This window comes from Neopelma chrysocephalum, unplaced genomic scaffold (genome assembly GCF_003984885.1).
Source record: "Neopelma chrysocephalum unplaced genomic scaffold, ASM398488v2 Primary Assembly neopelma1_281, whole genome shotgun sequence".
In the NCBI taxonomy this organism is placed as follows: Eukaryota; Metazoa; Chordata; class Aves; order Passeriformes; family Pipridae; genus Neopelma; species Neopelma chrysocephalum.
Genome location: NW_020897943.1, coordinates 721,830 through 742,153, shown reverse-complemented (window position 1 = coordinate 742,153; position 20,324 = coordinate 721,830). Strand labels below are relative to the sequence as shown.

General features: G+C 45.2%; 1 protein-coding gene across 2 annotated transcripts in view; it reads right to left on the bottom strand.

Moving 5' to 3' along the window:
- The window catches only part of HMCN1 (hemicentin 1), a 162,728-nt gene that overhangs the window by 23,701 nt on the left and 118,703 nt on the right, over nucleotides 1-20,324 (bottom strand). For both annotated transcript variants that reach the window (XM_027704511.1, XM_027704512.1), the window contains 29 exons: nucleotides 19,949-20,110; nucleotides 19,662-19,775; nucleotides 19,338-19,540; nucleotides 19,019-19,100; nucleotides 18,756-18,887; nucleotides 18,379-18,528; nucleotides 16,839-16,998; nucleotides 16,120-16,244; nucleotides 14,541-14,724; nucleotides 14,277-14,374; nucleotides 13,563-13,841; nucleotides 12,666-12,856; nucleotides 11,544-11,625; nucleotides 11,006-11,142; nucleotides 7,894-8,035; nucleotides 6,894-7,038; nucleotides 5,823-5,950; nucleotides 5,320-5,476; nucleotides 5,023-5,144; nucleotides 4,656-4,820; nucleotides 4,351-4,458; nucleotides 4,093-4,230; nucleotides 3,810-3,944; nucleotides 3,313-3,582; nucleotides 2,634-2,824; nucleotides 2,069-2,282; nucleotides 1,458-1,592; nucleotides 791-981; nucleotides 32-113 (listed from right to left, as the gene is read on the bottom strand). In XM_027704511.1, the coding sequence (XP_027560312.1) occupies nucleotides 32-113; nucleotides 791-981; nucleotides 1,458-1,592; nucleotides 2,069-2,282; nucleotides 2,634-2,824; nucleotides 3,313-3,582; nucleotides 3,810-3,944; nucleotides 4,093-4,230; nucleotides 4,351-4,458; nucleotides 4,656-4,820; nucleotides 5,023-5,144; nucleotides 5,320-5,476; nucleotides 5,823-5,950; nucleotides 6,894-7,038; nucleotides 7,894-8,035; nucleotides 11,006-11,142; nucleotides 11,544-11,625; nucleotides 12,666-12,856; nucleotides 13,563-13,841; nucleotides 14,277-14,374; nucleotides 14,541-14,724; nucleotides 16,120-16,244; nucleotides 16,839-16,998; nucleotides 18,379-18,528; nucleotides 18,756-18,887; nucleotides 19,019-19,100; nucleotides 19,338-19,540; nucleotides 19,662-19,775; nucleotides 19,949-20,110 (4,422 nt within the window). The remainder of the gene's footprint in view (nucleotides 1-31; nucleotides 114-790; nucleotides 982-1,457; nucleotides 1,593-2,068; nucleotides 2,283-2,633; nucleotides 2,825-3,312; nucleotides 3,583-3,809; nucleotides 3,945-4,092; nucleotides 4,231-4,350; nucleotides 4,459-4,655; nucleotides 4,821-5,022; nucleotides 5,145-5,319; nucleotides 5,477-5,822; nucleotides 5,951-6,893; nucleotides 7,039-7,893; nucleotides 8,036-11,005; nucleotides 11,143-11,543; nucleotides 11,626-12,665; nucleotides 12,857-13,562; nucleotides 13,842-14,276; nucleotides 14,375-14,540; nucleotides 14,725-16,119; nucleotides 16,245-16,838; nucleotides 16,999-18,378; nucleotides 18,529-18,755; nucleotides 18,888-19,018; nucleotides 19,101-19,337; nucleotides 19,541-19,661; nucleotides 19,776-19,948; nucleotides 20,111-20,324) is intronic.

Sequence of the window (20,324 nt, the reverse complement as noted above, 5' to 3'; positions counted from 1 at the left end):
ATCTGTGGCACTGCCCCTCCCTGAGCCTTACTCTGCAGCGTGAGGGTCAGGCTGCGCTCCACCACCCCGGCCTCGTTGGTAGCCACGCACTTGTAGTCACCAGCATCGTCGTTCTGCAGAACAAAACGGGGTCACTGTTCAGAGCCCCTCTGGAGAGGGAATTTTCTGTGACTCAAGGCAGCACTCCCTGGATCTGAAGGGCTCTGCTGTTAGATCCTGGAGTACCTCAACGTTTTGTCTTTTTTAATTAAGAGTAAGCTGATGTGGTGCATTATTTTTATTATTCCATTTTTAATTTCCTTCAACTCCTCCATGCTGATGATCAAATTAATTTTTTAAACTTAAAGAAACTCAAGGGAGTTGCTGTTTTTAACCCCATTTCAAAACACAGACAAGAGTTAATGGGGGAAAAAAAGGTCTTACTCTTCATATTAGGAATTTAGATGCTGAGATATTTGCACAAGAAGAATGCACTTGCTGACCTGACTTTGTAGAATCCAGGCTCTTCTAAGGTTAAAAGCAAAAGTCCCATTTAATTGGGCATGACCAACCCACCAACAATTAGCACACAGATTCAGTTCTTCCGACAACCACAGAGAACTATGACCCCCTGTTCTTTTTTGGTCTCAGTACTTCGAGTCTAATTCTAGCCTGAATTAAAACATTTGTTAAAGGTAAAAGCAAAAGTGGATTAAATGTGTGGCCTCACTCTTTCCAAATGATGTGATTTGGAACACTTTGAATAACACGAGTACAAGACAGAAGCTCCTGGCAGCAGAGCAGGACTCACCACGGTGCCGTAGATGGCGAGGGAACCGTTGATAAGCTGTTGGATCCTGTTGCTGATTTGAACCCCAACTCCCTTCTTGCTCCACTGGATGGTTGGAGGGGGATCTCCCCTGACCTCACAGTTCAACATGGCATTGCCCCCCAAGGGCTCGATTCGGCTGGAGTGGAAATCCCCCTTGAACACTGGGGGCTCTGGAACACCAGGGATAGCCGAGAAACAGCAGAGGCAAAATAAAATGCACTCAGTGAGACTGCTGGTTGGGATCATTCACCTCGGACTTTCTCAAGTGGGAATTTCAACCTGTTTCAGTGTTTCCCATTTAGCCATAGATGAGGTATCAAATGCTAGGGGGAAAGGTTTTAAACTGAGAGAAGTCAGGGTCAGATGGGATACTGGGAAGGAATTGTTCCCTGTGAGGGTGGGGAGGCCCTGGCCCAGGTTGCCCAGAGAAGCTGTGGCTGCCCCATCCCTGGAAGTGTCCAAGGCCAGGTTGGACGGGGCTTGGAGCACCCTGGGCTGGTGGCAGGTGTCCCTGCCCACGGCAGCAAGTGGAATGAGGTGAGTTTTACAGACTCTTCCAACCCAAAGCATTCCAACTCCACTCTCCAAACAGTGAAACTCTGTGAAACTGCCCAACAGTGCCCACAGCTGCTGGCACTTCACGTACCTTTGACATACACAAAGCCAATGGCTTTGATGGAGCCCACTGTGTTCTCTGCTGTGCACACGTAGGTGCCGGCGTCGTCCTTGGAGACCCTGTCGATGAGCAGCTCGCTGTGTCCATTGACATCGTCGTACTGAGCTGGGGGGAGCACAGGGACAGGGTCACTGCCGGGCCTGACACACACAGGCCATCAGAGGGTTTCTGTTCAGCAGCACTGCTCAGGGCCCCGTGACACTGCAGTTCTGAGACACCCCAGGAGTGCACAGAAAGCCACTGCTATGACATTTGCCCACATGCATCTGTTCACTGAGGTTGTTCCTTAGTTTTGTTTATTAGTTGCTGGATGCTGAGTAAGCATCATCAGATACTGAGTGTTTTAATGTGCTACATTGTTGGCTATAGAAGAGGAACAATTTCTTAATTATTTTCCTTACAGCTTTGTCTCAAAGGCCATTTAATTATATGATTGCGTAACAGTGAGGATATTCCTCACACAATCACTAACAAGCTTATTCCCTCTAGATTTTTCTTCTTCCTTACCTTAAACTCCCTGCAATGCTGCACGGGAGAAAACTCTGGAGCAGAATGGTCACCAGGGACCTGGTGTTACCCACCTGGAATGATGTTATTGTTGAAGGTCCATGTTATTTTGGGTACAGGTTTCCCAGTTGCTTTGCAGGTTAACCTGAGCTGTTCTCCTTTGGTCAAAGCTACATCTCCAGGCAGTTCAGTGAAGGCTGGCAGCACGTGAACTGTCAGGGTGACCGTGTGTGTGTCCTCCCCGGCAGCATTGGCAGCCACACAGGTGTAACTACCAGAGTCTTCAGGCTGCAAGGAAACATGTGGGGGCAATTTCAGCTGTGACATATCCTACACAACACTGCAACTCCTACCAGGAAGAGAATCTCCAAAGGGCTGGAACAAGCATTCAGCAGAAATGCTCAGCCAAGCTCTTTCACTTCTCTAAATCCGAAGTATGACCAACACTTCTTTTCACCATTCCTGAGAATTTACCACTACAAATTCTTCACAGGTTTTACTCCTCAGTGGAAAACAAAACTTTCATAAAGACTTTGTAATATTAAGAACAAGAAATCAAAATAAAACTTTGGCTAATCCAGAGGTGGATTTTATCACTGCCAAACCTGTCCAGTAATAGCTTAGATTGAGGGAACTTACAACAACATTGTCCAAAATGAGGTCTCCACCTGGCACAGTCTGGTATTTTCCCACTATCTCTGTTAACAGCATGTTGTCCTTCTTCCAGTTTATTGTTGGTGCTGGAATCCCATCAGCCACACAGGACAGGACAGCCTGGGAGTCCTCCGTGACCGTGTACTGTGTGTCCGTGCTGCGGATCCTGGGGGGAACTGTGGAGAGGTTTGTTACAAAAATTTACCTTTGTGCATTATCCCAGCACTCCTGTAAAGGCAACACTGGACTGAAGGGAACACTGCCTGAATCTCCTGTATTGTCCATCTCCATCAGTGACACCACCAATGACCACATTCCTAAATTCAAGCAACTGGCTGATACTACAACCCAGTAACACTCCCCTATTAAGTTGCACAATTTTCCTGAGCTCCTCCTGTTCATCCTAGCTCCTTACTTTCCATGGGGTCACACACCATTTCCCCACGGTTCCACTTATCATAGATTCCCAGAATGGTTTGGGTTGGAAGGGATCTTCCAACTCATCTCATTCCACCCCCTGCCCTGGGCAGGGACACCTTCCACCATCCCAGGTTGCTCCAAGCCCCGTCCAACCTGGCCTTGGACACCTCCAGGGATGGGGAGTGGCCACCCTCCCTGGCCCCCCCGTTGCAGTGGCTCCCCCATGCAGGCAGGGATGCCTTACTGTGCACAGCCAGCTCCGTGCTGGAGGAGCTGGCCCCTGCCGCGTTGGTGGCTGTGCAGGTGTAGCGGCCGCTGTCCCCGGGCTGCACAAACACGATCTGCAGGGCACCAGTGCTCAGCACCCTCCTCCTCAGAGACTCCAGGATCTGCTGCCCGTCCTTGTGCCAGCTGATCTCCGGCCCAGGGGAGCCCTCAGCCTCACACTGCAGAGTGACAGACTGATCAACGGGAACAACGTATTCCTTCGGGTGGGACTTGATAACAGGAGGAACTGAAAGGAATTAAGACATTATTTAAAGAATTAGAAACATGGAATGCTTTTGCTCTCAGTGAAAATACTCCTAAAAGCATATTTTGATCCTAAAGTAGACACAGAACTAAAGGGAATAAACCTCCTGGGCTCTATTCAGTGTCATGGCAAACAGGAAAGCACCAGGTCCCTTTCAATTGCTCAGAATCGTGCTTGGACAAACAGAAAGAGTTTAAAAGATGATTTACCTTGAACTTTCAGTTTGATCTTCCCCAGAGCAGTGCCAGCTGGATTCTGAGCAACGCACATGTAAGTGCCAGCATCTTCCACAGCTGTTCTGGCAATCTGCAAACTGCCACTTGGAAGAACCGTGTAACTGTTGCCTAAAACAAATATAAGCAAAGTATGACCCTTTTGGTTTGGGTTTTGTTTTTAAACAAACAGACAGGAGGAACCCAAGCCTGAACATCAGAAACGAGAATGTCAGTGCCTGAGTCACAGCAAGCAGGTTGAGTTCCAGGGTTAGGATACCTGAGGTGATGATGTTGATGCCCTCCTTTTGCCACGTGATCACCGGCTGAGGGGTGCCCGTGGCCTCACACGGCAGCACGATGGGATTGTCCATGATGACATCCAACGCCCCTGGCTGAGCCTGGATAACTGGTGGCTCTGTGGAAAAAGGGAAAGGCAACAGGCTGAACCTTCAAGGCTAGAAAAATACAGAAAATAACTAAAAGTGCCTAACCTGAGCAGGCTGAACGAGCACTGTGTGCTGGCAGCCCCTCTTACCCTGTACGTGCAGCGTGACGTGCCTGTGGGCAGTGCCGGCGGCGTTCCGGGCCACGCACGTGTAGCGGCCCGCGTGGGCCAGCTGGGCAGAGGGCACCTCCACAGCTCCTGGGGCACAGACAGCATCAAACACAAGCTGCATCCTCCATTCACACACTGCTCCCTCAGCATCCCTCCCAGGAGGGCCATATTTTTATTCTGAGATATCGGAGAGGGGATTTCGGGGGGTTGTTTGCACTGAGGTAATAAATTACTTCAAGATGTGCCCAACTGTACCCTCCCACTGGTTCTCTGCAGCACAGTACCTGAGGAGAGAATTCTGTACCCATCTCCTCTGGGAAGCAGTTTTATGCCATTTTTGGTCCAGTGGAGTGAGGGGACAGGAACTCCAGAGGCAGTGCAGGAAATCAGGACTGAGGACAGCTTTGTTACCAGAAGTTCTGTGGCTTCATCTGCTATAGATGGGGGCACTGGAAATGAACAGCAGTGCAAAGGTTACTTGCCCACGTTCACTTTTATAAATTCTTGGAAATAACTTCTCTTTCTTGGGAATACCAGAGACTTATGGATATCAGTATCATAAAGAAATGAAATAAAAATCTCATCTCAACATTGGAACGCCCCAAAGAAATGCTGGGTGCCACACACATGTAACAGCAATATCCCCTCTACCTTGAACAGTGAGCTCAACTGCTCTTTGATCTTCTCCTGCATCATTTGACACAGAGCACTCATAGACAGCAGTGTCATCCACAGTGGGAGAAATGATTACTAAGGAACCTGAAGACAGAAGTCTGAACAAAGAAAAAAGAAAGTGAAAGCCATTGAAACACTTCTTTCCTTTTCAGGTCATCAGCCCACTGAACTTGCTGGCTACATAAGATTACATTTATGCATGGCTAGATTTTTAAAGTGCCAAAATCATCCCTAAAAACTTTAAACCCACAGGGAAAAGAAAACACCTCTCACCTGTATGTATTCTGGTTCTGGTCAACACTAAGCAGGTGCCCATTTTTTTTCCAGCTAATTGCTGGTCTGGGAATTCCGGTGGTTTCACAAGGCAAAGTGGTTTGCACATTTACAGTAACTGTGATATTCGTCTGCCCAGGAGCAATAGCTGGAGGAACTAAGGACAAACAAAGCCTAATTATTCAGAATAATTATACAGATATATATATATGCCCATACACCTCTCTCACATCTAAATATATTGAGCTGAACTGTCTGAACACATTGACTTAATTTTTATAAGGAGTAACTTGACAGTAATAAACCTACTAAACAGGTAGCATGGGATGTGTCAGGTCCTTCTAGTTCAAGACAAGGAATAAATATTTTCTTCTCATGAACATTTGGGTTATATTCCTAAGGCTGGACATTTCTTCTCTGTTTGTTTTTACCAATGCAGTTAAAAAGGGGCTGATTTAAAATGGATATAAGTGTATTTCAGAGCTGTAAGGCCCCAGTTTTACCCAGGACCTGCAGGTCGATCCTCCTGCGCTCGGTGCCGGCGCTGTTGGTGGCCATACACACGTATCTGCCGCTGTCAGCAACCTGTGCTGAGGGGATGTGCAGGGACCCATCCTCCAACAGGGAGTACCTGAAACAAAGCCAAACACTGCTGTCCACTCTCCAACCAACAGGGCCACGGGTTATCCTGGCAGTGCTGAGGAAAGATGACTCAGGACACAACCAGTGGCCTAAACACGGGGTGTCTCAATTTGTCCACACAGAGTTTTCTCCTTTATTGCACGTATTCTGACTTCACTTTTTCCCAGAGGAATGATGAAATCTAGCTGACATAGTGATTTCACATAAATGATACTGGATTTACAGAAAATGGCCAAACTCCTTTTTTATGGTTTCTCATTTAACCTTAATAAACCCTAATTAACGCTTGGACTTTTTCTTCGAAATGTAACTGAATTCCTCACATTTGCTCAGTTCTAGAAAATGCCAAACTGCTTCCCTTTAAAACAGTCAGAAGATAGAAACCATTCACTAGTATAAAAGTTGGTACTAGAACGTGTATGAAAAGCTTTATGTATTAGAAAATACAGAATACACTCCTACACATGTAGCTTTTGGCCTACATGAAATTGCTTTTCTTCATCCCAAAACTCTCTCTATACATATATATATATATAAAGTCATTCACATTTACTGCTCAAAATCTTCATTAGAAGAATTACTATTACATTTGGCTCTAAAAAGAGGGGGTTTTTGTCCTTAACAATAAAAGGCTGAAACCTTTGGTACTGCTACTTTTCTGTAGAACAACTTCTGGTCCCAGCCCATGGCAGGGGGTTGGAACAAGATGGTCTTTAAAGTCCCTTCCAACCCAAACCCTTCTGTGATTTTATGATTCTATGACATTACACTTTCTATCACTGTTATTTTTCCACATTTGAGAGTATAAATATTAGTTCTGATCTGTGAAAACAAAATTGCTTTCTAAGTCATAGATGTCTAATTACACTTTCCGTAATGAATATATTCTTAAATAGCAACGAGGAACATTTATGCTGACTTCTGGACAATACCTTGTATTGTTTCCAGTAAAAACAGCCCCATCCTTCCTCCAGGTGACTCTGGGGGCTGGGACTCCTCGTGCAGCACACTCCAGAAGGGCAGAAGCATTGATGTGCACCACGGCAGTCTGGGGACCGCTCCGGATTGTGGGAGCCACTGCAGAGGGAAAACTGCTGATGATGCAAAGAAAATAACTGTACACTGCAATGATTGAAACTAAACACATGAAAATAGAGGCAGCAGCAGGTTTGGGACCACTGCAAAGACAGGAATAAGTTTCTTACCATTTTGGGCAGCACACGGTAACTGCCACGGCGCAGCAGGGGAGGAGAAAGAAACATTGACTGAAATGCACTGCAAAGGTCAGCTCTGCAAGTTATGGGGTGGGAATCAAACAGAAATAGGGAAAAAAACTCCTTCTCATCACCCGAGTGTGAGAGCAGAAGAGTTTCTTATCAGACTGGAGGTGAGAAAATAAACAGGTCTAAAATGGAGCTCAGGGCTGTGGTAGCACAGGACAAGTATGGAGCACAGGGCCCCTCAGGCCCTGCCCTCTCCTGCTGCAGGTGCAGAGAAGCTGCCACAGGTTTCAAGGAACCTGCCAAACCAGTGGCCAAGCCAGCTGTGAAACCCTGTCCCCAAGGGGCCAGTGAAATCCTTTCAAAAGAATCTCTCTGAATTAGCCCAGGAGCATTTCTCAGTCCTGTATCTGGGGGTTCACTCTGGATGTATCCTGACTCCCTATCGGGATGATGGCCAGATGCAGCTCCACTAGCAGGAAGCACAGACAGATGGAGAGTGAGCCAAGGGGAGCCCCCAACAGGTCCTTTAGTTTGGGGACAGCTGTGGACTCAGACATGAGACCATACACACAGTCCCACAGTTGAGGCATGGCCTGAGTGGCCAACATGTGGCTGGAAAAAGACCACTAATATCTGCTTCCGGCTGCCTGAACTCCCGCAGAAATGCCATGCAAAGATGAAGGTGCACAAGGCTGATCCGTGATTTTACCATGCACTGTGAGCAGGAACTCCCTGGTCACCTCTCCTGCCACGTTCCTGGCCACACAGGTGTAACTGGCTGTGTCCCCCAGGTCAGCATTGTTGATCTGCAGGTACCGCCCGCCCGACAGGATCCGGACCCGCGGCGTTCCCTGAGGGCACACACAGACATATGGACACATTTAGAGCTTTACCATCGTCCTCCTGGTGAAGACAGAACATTCTCTCATTGCAGAGCAATGAAAACCATGAAAGAAGGGCATAGATAATTCATTGCTGGCTTAACTTCATTTACATCCCTCAAGAGAAGAGGGTAAGCAAAGTTTTAAAAAACTATCATTGCTTACTGGTTCCCCCTTGAAACCCTTCCTAGGACTTGTGCCTGAAGGAGACAGCCTTTTGGGCTGTACAGCCAAAGGGCTTGGGAGTTTTTATAGAAAGGGGCAACTAATAACACAGGATTCATTTTTTTATTTTTTTTTTAATCTATGCATGCTACAGGCAGAACGAATACAAGTTTGTCTACACTGTTTTTCCAGCATCGTAGTCTTGTTCAGGTGGGAGCCAGGATAGACTTAGCCAGCTAAGTTCACCAGCCAGGAGTTCACTAGCCACAGTTCTGGATACAGACTCTGTATCCAGATATCCAGCAGTTCTTCCCAGCCCTACAGTGACTCCACAGCCCCTGTCACGAGGGCAGTTCAGTCATAGCTTTCTTACCACAGCCAGTCTGCATGAATGACTGACAGCAACACCAGCTACAAGTGCTCAAAGACCTGAGTGGATACAACCCAGTAGAAAAAAGAGCAGGAATTCAAGCTTTTCCAGTGTGTGCTACCCACCCTGTGGATAGAATTGAAAGCTGACATTCCCATCTACTGTTTTGCCTAAGGGTCTGAGCAGAGCACTACAGAGAGGTGACACTCTGGTTCTCACTGGCACACTGGAACACTGGTTTCATACCAGACACCAGCTCCAGGCCTACAATGCAAGACACACAGCAGGGCTGGAACCTCTCCGGTGACATGAGTCACCCCCAGAGTGGATTAGAGACAGATTTTGGGTAATCACTGGTATTTCCTGTTCAGAACACAGCCTATGTGATGGTTTCTAAACACAGAGGCATATAGATGACAGAAGACAGGGGGTAAAGCTATAATTTAATCCTTATGCTCTACTCAAGTATGTTAGAAAACCTATCTTGGAAAAAACACAAATTCAGCAAGTTAAATAAAGCCAGAGTAGGTCAAGAGGCTTCTGCTTACATCTTTTGTTAACTCTCAATGTGCATTTCCAAATCTATGAAGAGTGCCAGGACTCTAAAGCTGCTGGAGGTCACATCTTCCCACAATTCTGCTACCAAAAAAGGTGGTGCTGCACAATTCCATCATTTAGGATGCAGAAGGGGACTAGAGCAGACCTCATACTAGTGCAGACCTCAAAATCTGCCCAGTGGAAGACAAAAAAACCACAAGGCTGTTCCCAAAGAGCAGTGATAATATAAATGGAAATAACACTGCAACCTGAGAACATGACTTTCCCCAAACTTCTGTTGTCACTGTGAAACCTCAACATTTCCAGGATAAGGAGGATGATATGTCAATAAGCACCTCCCTTTCCACACCAAGGGCACCCCTTTCCCAGCTTTTTAGTAATAGAAGGCTATTACGTTTCCCTGAGGTTGAGAAAGCAACCAGGCATTGGGAAGGACACTGATGTTCTCCTGATATCTGGAATGTGTCTTCACACAGGCTCACGGGTGGGGAGGCCCTGGCACAGGTTGCCCAGAGAAGCTGTGGCTGCCCCAGTCCTGGAAGTGTCCAAGGCCAGGTTGGAGCAACCTGGGCTAGTGGCAGGTGTCCCTGCCCAGGGCAGAGTTGGAATGAGATGTGCTTTGAGGCCCCAAGAAGCCTCAGCCCTCACATACAGACATCAATTCACGAGGCAAGAGGAGAACTCACATTATATAAAGCTAATTCTCAGGTTCCCAGCTCAGTGCCTATGGTCATCACAGCCTTCCTCTCCTGCTTTGAGCCCTGGTGAATATTTTTAACAGTGGCTGCCTTTCATGCATTGTTTTCATTAAGTACTGCTTTTAAAACACGAGCTTTCCAATGAAGACTAAGGCAAAAAGTATTCATATATTTCATTTCCAAGCCTTGTTCAACCTTGTTTTCATAAAACCCCCCAGTACCCAATTAAGAAATTAACTGTTCAGAAGCAGAAGGTTTCTGTTAGTTTTGTTTCTAGCTGGTTCTTGGGCCATATTCAAGATCACAGTCTCTAGCAGCAGCTTGTAAGACATATTCACCCACCATATTCTTACTTCTTCCAGTAATATTTAATTCTTCTAAATTTACACTAGAGAAAGAGTCTGAGGAATGGTATGTCAAAAGGAAAGCAAACAAGGAGAAATTTGGGTGAACATTCAGTGATGGATCAGAGTTAAGGGAGACACAATTCATAAGCTGAATTTGTTTCCTCTTATTAAAGAATAAAGACCAACTGAGGGAAAATTATCAAATAAGTTCAATCAATAACTGAACTTCAGTGTTCAGTTGAGTAGCACCTGTTTTGTGAGTGATCCCAAGGATGGGAAGTGAAAAATTCTTTCTGTATAAACCATCCTCATCCTGCTAATTGTCTCTCAACCAGCAAAGACTGGTTCCACTATGGAATTCTGAGTGGAAAAGATGCATTTGGTACAAAACTGTGGTGATTAGCAACCCATTTGCTTTGCAAGAACTTCATTTCCTTTCTAAATGCTACTAGAGTAGGAGGATGCATAATATAGCCAAAGGAAACATATAGTGTAGTCTTTTCTCAGCTACCTTTCCTGGGAAGCCATTCAGGAGTTTACCGAAGGCTTCTAGCATTGCTCAGAGGATCCAGGAGGAGCAAGGGATCCCCCTAAAGGAAAAAAGAACAAGTAACAGCGGGATGGCCACTTCACAGGTTTGCTGGCTTCAGTCAGGGCTACCTGGAGTTGGGCTGGGGCTACTCAGCTCTCTGGAGCTCATGTGCTGCACGGGAGGGGCGAGTGAGAGGAGCAAGAACCCTCAGGCACTGTGTGTAACAGCTACAGGGAGCCAACAGCCAGTGCAAACAAGGAACCTCTGTACCTCCAGGAGGGCTCCGTTCTTCAGCCACGAGATGGTGGGAGGGGGCACAGCGTCCGACCTGCACTCCAGAATGACCTGTCTGTTCTGCAGCACACTGACATCCTGGGGCCCACCAGTACCAGCAATGTTGGGAGGAACTGGAACAGAAAACAAAATCAACACCACACATGTGCTATCACAAAAACGCCTTATTGAAAACTTCCAACTTAGTTCTGAAGTTTAAAATAAATGCGATGGCTTGATATCATTAATTAGTTCTACTTTTCAATGCCTGTGCTAAATGTATCAGTATATTTCATCTCATTTCCACAATAAACATCCTAGTATTCAAAAACAGGACTTGGAATTGTAACAGAAATCAGGTGGAACTTTCCCTTCTAATTGTGTACCACGCTCAGAATAACTATCCTTGTTCAGAAACGTTAGTTATGATCATAGGGTGCAATATCACAGAATATGTCCTTGTTAAATGAGATGCTGATTTACCTTAGCAGTTCACACTTTGAAGGAATAACTTTTTTTCCTAAATTGAACTTACCATGCACTCGTACTAAATATTCCTTATCATCATCCCCTGCTGGGCTCGATGCCAAACACGTGTATCTTCCCGTGTCCTCCACCTAAAGACAGGAACAACTTCAGCAGAAACCTCAGAATGTGGGAAAAATTCAGCAAAACCAGGAAATACAAACATGGCATCAACATATAACAGGCAGCACTTGAACACAAACACAGCAGATAAGGAATGCCCGGAAAGAAAATGAAGTTCTTGAATAGTTCATTATTTTACCATGCTGGGATTGTTCAGAGATGGCTTAGGAGCTGCAGGCCTCCATCAAATCTCTCTAGATAATGTGTCTCCAGCAATAAAGATGGAACTGGCAGTGGGATCAATCTAAGAAAGGGTCAGGTTTGGGTACTAAGGAAATCCTTTTGTGCACACACAGTCATTAAATCCTTTATGGTTTCTCCTTCCTGTAAACTCCTCATTGTAAAGCCAAGAAGTGTTTGTTATACAGACAAATGAATCCCCAGCCCTATCCCACTGCTGTGGGAACTTCACCTGGCTGCCCACAGTTGGATCCAGTCTTTAGTTTAATGGTGCAGGTTTTTAAAGGTTGTTTTCCTGGACTCTTTTATTGTATGAATTAATCTGAAAGTCTTTCTAGTGTCTTTACCTATTTTTTCCAAACTTGTAGCCAGAAGGCTGCAAATGCAGCTTTTCTGTGTCATCAAATGGCTTTAGGAAAATCCAAGCTAATGGGAAGAGAAGAAAGGCTGAAGAGGAACTATAAATCACAAAAGAAAAGCAAGGGATAGTAACAAGAGTCAAATAGGTAGAAAATGAACAAGAACAGATCACAGACAGATTTAAACCATAAAATGATTAGTCCCAGCATTGATTGTTCTGCTTTGTAACACAATGCACCAATAAATAAAAAAACTATGGAACTCTGAAGTGAACATGAAGTAATAAAGCCCAAAAGAGGTTGAAGTGCTTGGGCACTCTCATCCCAGAATATTACTGTGTGTTCTGTATGGGAAACTCCAAGGCAAGGTGATTTTGTAGCAGGTTTTTAGGACATCTCTTAGGACAGTCCTAAGGCAGGCACTCTTTTGGGAATGCAGATCTGAGCCTATCTTGACACAAATACTCCACCTGAGCACTGGTTATTCTCAGGGCTTCTCTCAGCACATGAACATGATCAGTCTGCAGAAGTGGGCGCCCATCCTTCATCCAGGAGATTTTGGGCACTGGAACACCAGAGGAGATGCAGAGAAGTTCAAGTGGGTTGTTAACGATGACTGAGAGCTCTTCTGGTTCATCTGAACCATTGATGTGAGGGGGCTCTGGAGAAGAAAAAACACATTCGAGTTCTTTAGTGACTCAAAAAACCTAAACCAACTGATTGTAAAAGCCTATAAAACATCATATATAGCCTTGGGGGTAGATTTAGTAGAATTAGTCTACATAATATTATTTCTGAGTGTGTCATGAACTCCCTGAGTAACTCAGGTAATTTCCTTCTGCCTCTGCCTATTAATTTGCATATTTTATGAGTTGCAATTATTCATTAGAAAATGTTTTCAAAATCACAGGTAAAATATATTTTTCAGTTTCAGTGAATATATTTATTCATATATTTATATATTCACTGTTGTACTTTCAGTTGTGCATCTTCCTGTCAAGCTGAATTTCTGCTTAATTTATAGCATATAGTTGTATTAATTACAGCATATTTCAGTACTTGGGAAATATATATACTATATTATACATTCACATCTTTTTAGGCATCTTTCACTTCTTTATTTCTCTCATTTATCATTTATTGAAAAGGTCAGGTTGGATGGGGCTTGGAGCAACCTGGGCTAGTGGAAGGTGTCCCTGCCCATGGCGGGGGTGGGACTGGATGGGCTTTAAGGTCCCTTCCAACCCAAACCACTCTGAATAGAACAGACAGATTCTATGAGTCTATAAAAATCCTCCTTATCCCTAGAGATGATTTGAATGTGACGTTACTGCTCCCATTTGCTGCACTCCCAGGTTCACACTCACCCAGCACGCTGAGGATGAAGCGCTTGCTGGCATCTCCGGCTGCACTGGAGGCCACACAGGTGTATGTGCCCGTGTCCCCGGGCTCTGCCCGCACCAGGTGAAGGACCATGCCCTGGTTGCTGGAGGTCAGGTGAGCCCCCAGGCCCAGGGGATGGTCATCTTTGAACCAGGTCACGGAGGGGGCAGGAGAGCCATCAGCGAGACACTCCATGGCAGCAGCATTGCCCCTCAGCACCGTCACCTCCTCCGTGCCCCCCGCGTTGTCCAGGCTCGGTGGCACTGCCGAGACACGGAGAGCTGGGTCACACACGGCACAGCCCACAGGGCACTTCTGGATGGCAGACAGCTGGAATGCAGCCACCTTTTTGCATTTCCCCACTCGCATTCATGTGTAAAAATTCACTGAGGAATTATATATTATTCCTCTTTCTAAAAAACCTGTGATGCGTCATGGGGTTTGGAACTAGAGGAGCTTTAAGGTCCCTTCCAACCCAAACCATTCTGGGATTCTGGGTGACAGTTCAAGTAAGGACTCTTCTAGGGTTAAAACACTTTCCATTTAGAAAAGCCCCAACACATTGAAAAGCCAATGCTTCCCTCGTGATTATAAGACATACTTGTGGCTGTCTGCAACATGGTGTTGGTGAGAAAGAAAACTGGTTTAAGAAATTAAGAAATAAGATTCCTTGCATAAAGCATTGCAGTGGAACTCACCAAAAACTTGCAGGTTGTAATGTTTGTTGTCCACTCCGGCCCTGTTAGATGCTACACAAGTGTACACACCAGTATCAGAGATCTGGACTCGGGCAAGTCTAAGGAGAAAAGCATTTTAAGCAAGCTGTAAATGGAATACATGGAATCCACTATGGCATGGCTTAGACCAAATTTTCCTCTTGCTTCCAAAAATACTAGAAGATTTATGCTGATACAGTAAATGAGAACAGAAAACTGAGATAGTCAAAATAGATGAAAACCAACCTGAGAACCTGCCCAGCTGACAGCAGCCTGATTTGAGAGGAGACAGAGAGAGGAAGGCCATTCTTCAGCCAGTGTAGCTGTGGTGGGGGGGTCCCAGAAGCAGTACATTCAATATTTAGGGAGGTGTCCAAAAGGGCAGTGAGCTCCTCTGCTTCAGCTTTACTATTGGCTATTGCTGGAGGCACTACATTTTGTAAATGTTGAAAAGGAAGATATTAAAAGAGACTCTTAAAATTATTGCTCATGTGTTACCTTGCAGGAAATCCTGCACCTAAGACCCCAGAGGTAACCCAGTAAGATGATCCTCATTTTTAATAGAGTAAAACCTCTAACAATAATATTGAGCACTAATAAATTACCCAGTTACATATTTAAAATCAGATGCACTTTAGAATGACAGTAGAATCCTCTCTTTGATTTGTCAGGCTGTGGCAAACAAGAGGGAGCTCAGAGCCTGAAGCTCATGGGAAGAGAGTGACAGTGCAGGAAGGGCCCAACCTCAAGGGGACAGAAAGGACCTGGCACTTAAACTTATGTCCTTCAATAAGAGTTAAATACAGGGAAGCCACACAGGAGGAAAGTTAATTTATTAACACCTAGATTTATCTGCTGCCTTCATTTTTAAACAGAGGAAGTTTCAAAATCCCTAGTTAAGTATTCCAGCTGATTATACAACGGAACTGCTTTGGGGGCCTTTTTGGTTTTATAGGTTAGTGTGAAAACCATGCTCTTGAGGGTTCACTATACAAAGAAGGCCCGGCCACGTGCAGCCCCAAGCTCTGGCTCACTCACCACCCAATCACACACCACAGTTGTGTCGATAAGACCATTTAAGTTGGTTATTGCTTGAATTTCAACCAATGCAAACTGAACAAAAAACTCTCTGCTGCTGTGCAGAGCCATTCTCTCCCAAAAGATGTGATGTGATCACTAAGAATTGTTCCTTATTATATCAAAGATCATCTCATGCCTGTATTCCCATTCATTCTGAGGCTGTATGATGGGACAGATCCCTGCACAGCTGTGAAACCCTGCCTACGCAGAACTCTCCCCTCTTCACTCCAGTCATTGTACCTAATAAACACATTTTTCACAAAATTTTCTTCTCTGTGGAAGAGAAGAATTTCCTTCAACACTCCATCATTTTTCTTTTAAACTCAGGACCTTTAACTATTAGTTCCCTATACACCACTCTGCTTTTAGTTGATGTACTTTGACTGGAATTAGTGAAGATATGCTTGGGGCTGATTTCCTATTATACTGCTTTTTTTGTTCCATTAGTTTATCTTTCTCCACAATAAATAAAAAAACCACCACAAGCAGAATTCCTCTATTATGAAATCCACTAAAGGAATTAATTCCTGTTTATCCCAGAACACATTTCCCAGCGATTTCAATGCTTTTGTCACTGACAGAACATCCTGTGGAATACACTGTGATATCTACAGTACGTGCAATTGGAAACACGTGTATTAAGTATTCCACTGCAGACAGACATTCCTTTCTGGGCTCTCCCTTGGGAGTGTGTACAAAGACGAGATTATGCACAGATTTTGGTTTCACATGTGGCAGGACTCACCATAGACATTCAAGTTGAAGATCCTGTCCTCCTCTCCTGCAGGGTTCGTAGCTACACAAGTGTATTTCCCTGTGTCCGAACTGAGAGCTCTGGAAATGTTTAATGTGCTGCCATCTGGAGTCACTCTACAAGGAGAATCACAAAGCTCAGTGAGTTTGTTTAGTATTCCTCTGACCTGGCTAATAAACAGTCTGTTTTGGACAGTTAAATAACTACCTCTATCCTCCTGGGAGTTTGGTGAGAGAACCATTGTGTTTTGCAAAATATTATTGTTAGACATAGGCTAGGAATTTTTTCCTAGAGATGATCTGTTTAACTTTGTTTTAGGATTCAGTTCCAGCCAGGCTTTTGAAGGACCCATAATGAAAAGCATCAAGTAAAATGTTTCCATGCCTCAGATCTTTCTCCTCCAAAGGAACTTAATGGAACTTATTGACCTTAATAAACTTTCAGGAAGCTGATGAACTTTAATGGAATTTATTAACTGAGAAAGAAATAAATATCATATACTTATCTCTGTTAAAAAAATAAAAAGAAAAAACCAAAGTAGTAAAAAATTATACAAGATTTATAGAAGTTAAAGAGAGAGATGATGTTCTTAACTTGGCTAAGCTCCAATTCTGGCCCTCCTCACACTCCCTTCATAGAGTCCTCTTTTATTCCCCCTCTGAGCCTTGAAATTATAGAAGAGAATGCAGTGTCTGCTTATTTTTGCTTGCCTTATTCGTTGTAAATCATCACTGACAACAGTTTTTCCATCCTTAAGCCATTGCAGGTCGGGTGTGGGCACTCCCTGGGCACTGCAGACCAGCTGGATGCTCTCTCCCAACAGGACACTGACCTCACTTGGCATCTCAGAGCCAATAATGTTGGGAGGAACTGGAAAAGCACAATGGAGGGAAGAGGATTCAGCAGCAGAAACATAACCTGAACTAGAAACAATCCCGCTGCAGTAGCTCAGGAGTGCCAGCATTTAGTGCAGCACCTGGAACAGGTTCTGGGCCCTGGCACAGGTTGCCCAGAGAAGCTGTGGCTGCCCCTGGATCCCTGGAAGTGTCCAAGACCAGGTTGGACGGGGCTTGGAGCAACCTGGGCTAGTGGCAGGTGTCTCTGCCCATGGCAGGGGGTGGGATGAGATGGGCTTTAAGGTCCCTTCCAACCCAAACCATTCTGGGATTCTATGATCAAGACCATCATAGTCCTGTTAACAGCCACACGATTATTCCAACCCAACCACAGCCATTTCTAGCCTGTTTTCTGGTAAATTTTGAGCATTTCAAACAATTTCAGTCACATTTACAGCTTCATATTCAATTCCTAACCTTGGGGAAAACCTGACATGCAGAGGCACAACTAATGGGACGAGTCATTAGGAACAGAGGAAAACCCAGCCCTGGGACCCCCCCATAGGCCCACAGGTGACCCCAAAACCCACAGGAGCCCCCTCAGACCTCTTTATTCCCCTTTTTTAACTATTTGTTACTTCCCCTCCCCTTATTTTTAACCCATTTTATCTTTACAAGAAAGGAAATTGGGGTAAAAAACACAAGAAATGGATTTTAAAAACTGGAATTAAGGGGGAAAGAGGTCAAAAAGGGAAACTTGAGGGCAAATCGCCATTTGTGGCCAACTTTGGGCCATTTTGAGCCCATTCCGGCAGCTTGGGGGTTCTGAGGGGGTGAGATGGGTGGAGCCAATGGGGCGTGGCCTGACCCTAAAAGGTGTTGAGGAGGCGTGGCCTTCAAGGGCAGGAAGGGGCGGCGGCCATTTTGTGTGCAGCGCTGAAGAGGAGCCGCCTGTCCACCATTTTGGGTGTGGAGGCAATTCCATTGTCATTGGAGCCGGGGGGGGCAAAAAGGTATTCCTAAGGGAATTCTGCCAGTATGTCTTTGCTAACTCCTCCCATTTGCTCTGACAAGAAAGGCAACAGCTCCTGAAGCCACCTGTGTGTGGTGCTCCAGAATCCTCCAAAGCTGCTCGGGTGCTCCGCAGGAGGAAGGATGTGACCAGGAGCAAACACACAGCCTGCATGACTGCATTCAAGTTCCACAATCAGAGGTTAAGAATATTCTTTTCCATGCATATTTCTAGCAGTAGAACCCTCTAACCATTTCCCCCCCAGTCACAGATCATACAAATAATGGTCTGAATTCTCCACTTTCCTACATGTTCATGTTATCTCAGTGCTTCTGGCAGAGACACAGTGTCACAGTCGCTGAATTTTTAACCAGTTCTGCTCACTGAACCCTCATCCCTTACCTTGGATGGAAAGCACGTAGGTTTTCTGAGCTTCTCCCTCTACATTGGAGGCAATACACGTGTAGGTCCCGCTGTCCAGGAGCCGGGAGTGAGCGATCTGAAGTTTGCTTCCACCAGACAAAATGTGAACGTCAAGGGAATCCGAGTTTTCTGAAAATATGTAAACAAGTCAACATTGCAAACCAGGCCATGGGGAGCAAACATCTCTTTAGGGAGAAATTCTTTCCTCCAAATTTCCAAATAAAGATTGGAATCAGTTACCAGGAGAGTCTGTGTAGAGACAGATGAGGAAGAAACAACCAACAGACAGCAAATAGCACAGTGGCACCTCAAAGAGGGGAAAACAAGGAGTGAAAAGCATGAAGAGAACGTTTTACCTATTGGTTTTCCATTCTTAAGCCACACTAATGTTGGTGGAGGAATCCCAGTGGCATCACACACAAAGGTGACAGGATTACTGATGGATTCACTGACCAACTCTTGTTCAGGGCCTTCAATACTTGGAGGCACTAGGAATTGAACAGAAGCAAGAAAAATGGTTTGGTTAACAAATATATTTTGTAAACTCGTTTTGAATTGTCTAATCTACAAAGTCTATGGTTTGATACTAACTATTGTAGATAATGCAGAGAGTGCTCACCATAAACATTAAGATGGAAATTTTTATCATCTCGCCCCGCAATATTTATGGCTCTGCACGTGTATTGGCCTGTGTCAGAAACCTAAAATTAAAATATATTCAAAAAGAAATCATTATGGAGTCTGATTTTAATCCTACAGTTTAGAGACACGAACGCCCTCCTGTGCCTCTGCCAACTCGAGGTCCTTTTCACAGCAAGAAAGGCCTCCAGCAAACACATCTCCTACCGACGGCAAGTAAAATATACCAACACAGATGAAATAATTGCCTAACAGCAGCAGAGCAGTGGCAGGTGCAGCCTCCCCACGGCCTGGCCTACCTGTGCACCCTTGATGCGCAAGGTTTGCCCATCTGCCAAGATCTCCACGTGGGCAGACTCGGAAATGCTGAGCCTGTTCTTGTACCAGGTGATGACCGGGGGTGGGATGGCATTGGACTCGCAGTCCAGCGTCACCGGGGTGCCCACCCGCACGTTCAGCACTGTCAGGGAGGATCCACTGTGGTCCTTGATGCTTGGGGGCACTGCAGGAGAAGCTCAGAGTTACTTCTGCCTTTGTTTTGTTGAAACAACCCAGTAAAACAGATAAACCCCCTGTGTTTTCCAAGCAATGGGTATTATTGCAGAAAACAGCAAAAAACAAACCAAGGACAGTTAGGAAACTCTTCTTCTGGCTTTCCCCAGCTTGGTTCCTGGCAATGCAAGTATATTCCCCATCATCTGGGAGCCTGGCTCGGGGAATCTGCAGCGTCCGAGCACCTGAAGCAAAGAGGGAAGGCTGCAGATTTATCCCATGGGGATTGTGTTCATCTCAAATGCTATTTTAAAACTGCAGGTCCAACAGGCTCCATAACTAGTGCCCATGGCCCTTACCAAGACAAACCACACAGAAGTTGAGCCCAAAGGCTGTAGAAATAGCTGAGATTCCTCACCAGGCACAATGAAAGTGTTGGAATTTGAACTGAGAGGTTTTCCATTCTTGAGCCAGCTGAGATCAGGAGGTGGAAAGCCCGTGACCTCACAAGTCAGAGAGATGAAATTATTCACCACCACAGTCAAATTCTCAGGGTTAGAACCAACAACACTTGGAGGAACTGTGGAGAGAAACACACATTAATAGGTTTACACTGCATCAGCAAAGGATATTCCGCCAGATCCTGGTTTCCTAAAATAAAGTTGCATTGACTGGTTTCATAGGGAGAAGTCACAAAAATCTCTCACATCCCATGAATGGATCCGCTTTTTTTTGGATGCAGCTGGAAATAGAACTGAAATCAATCTAATGGTCATTCCAGCTCCTGTAATTCA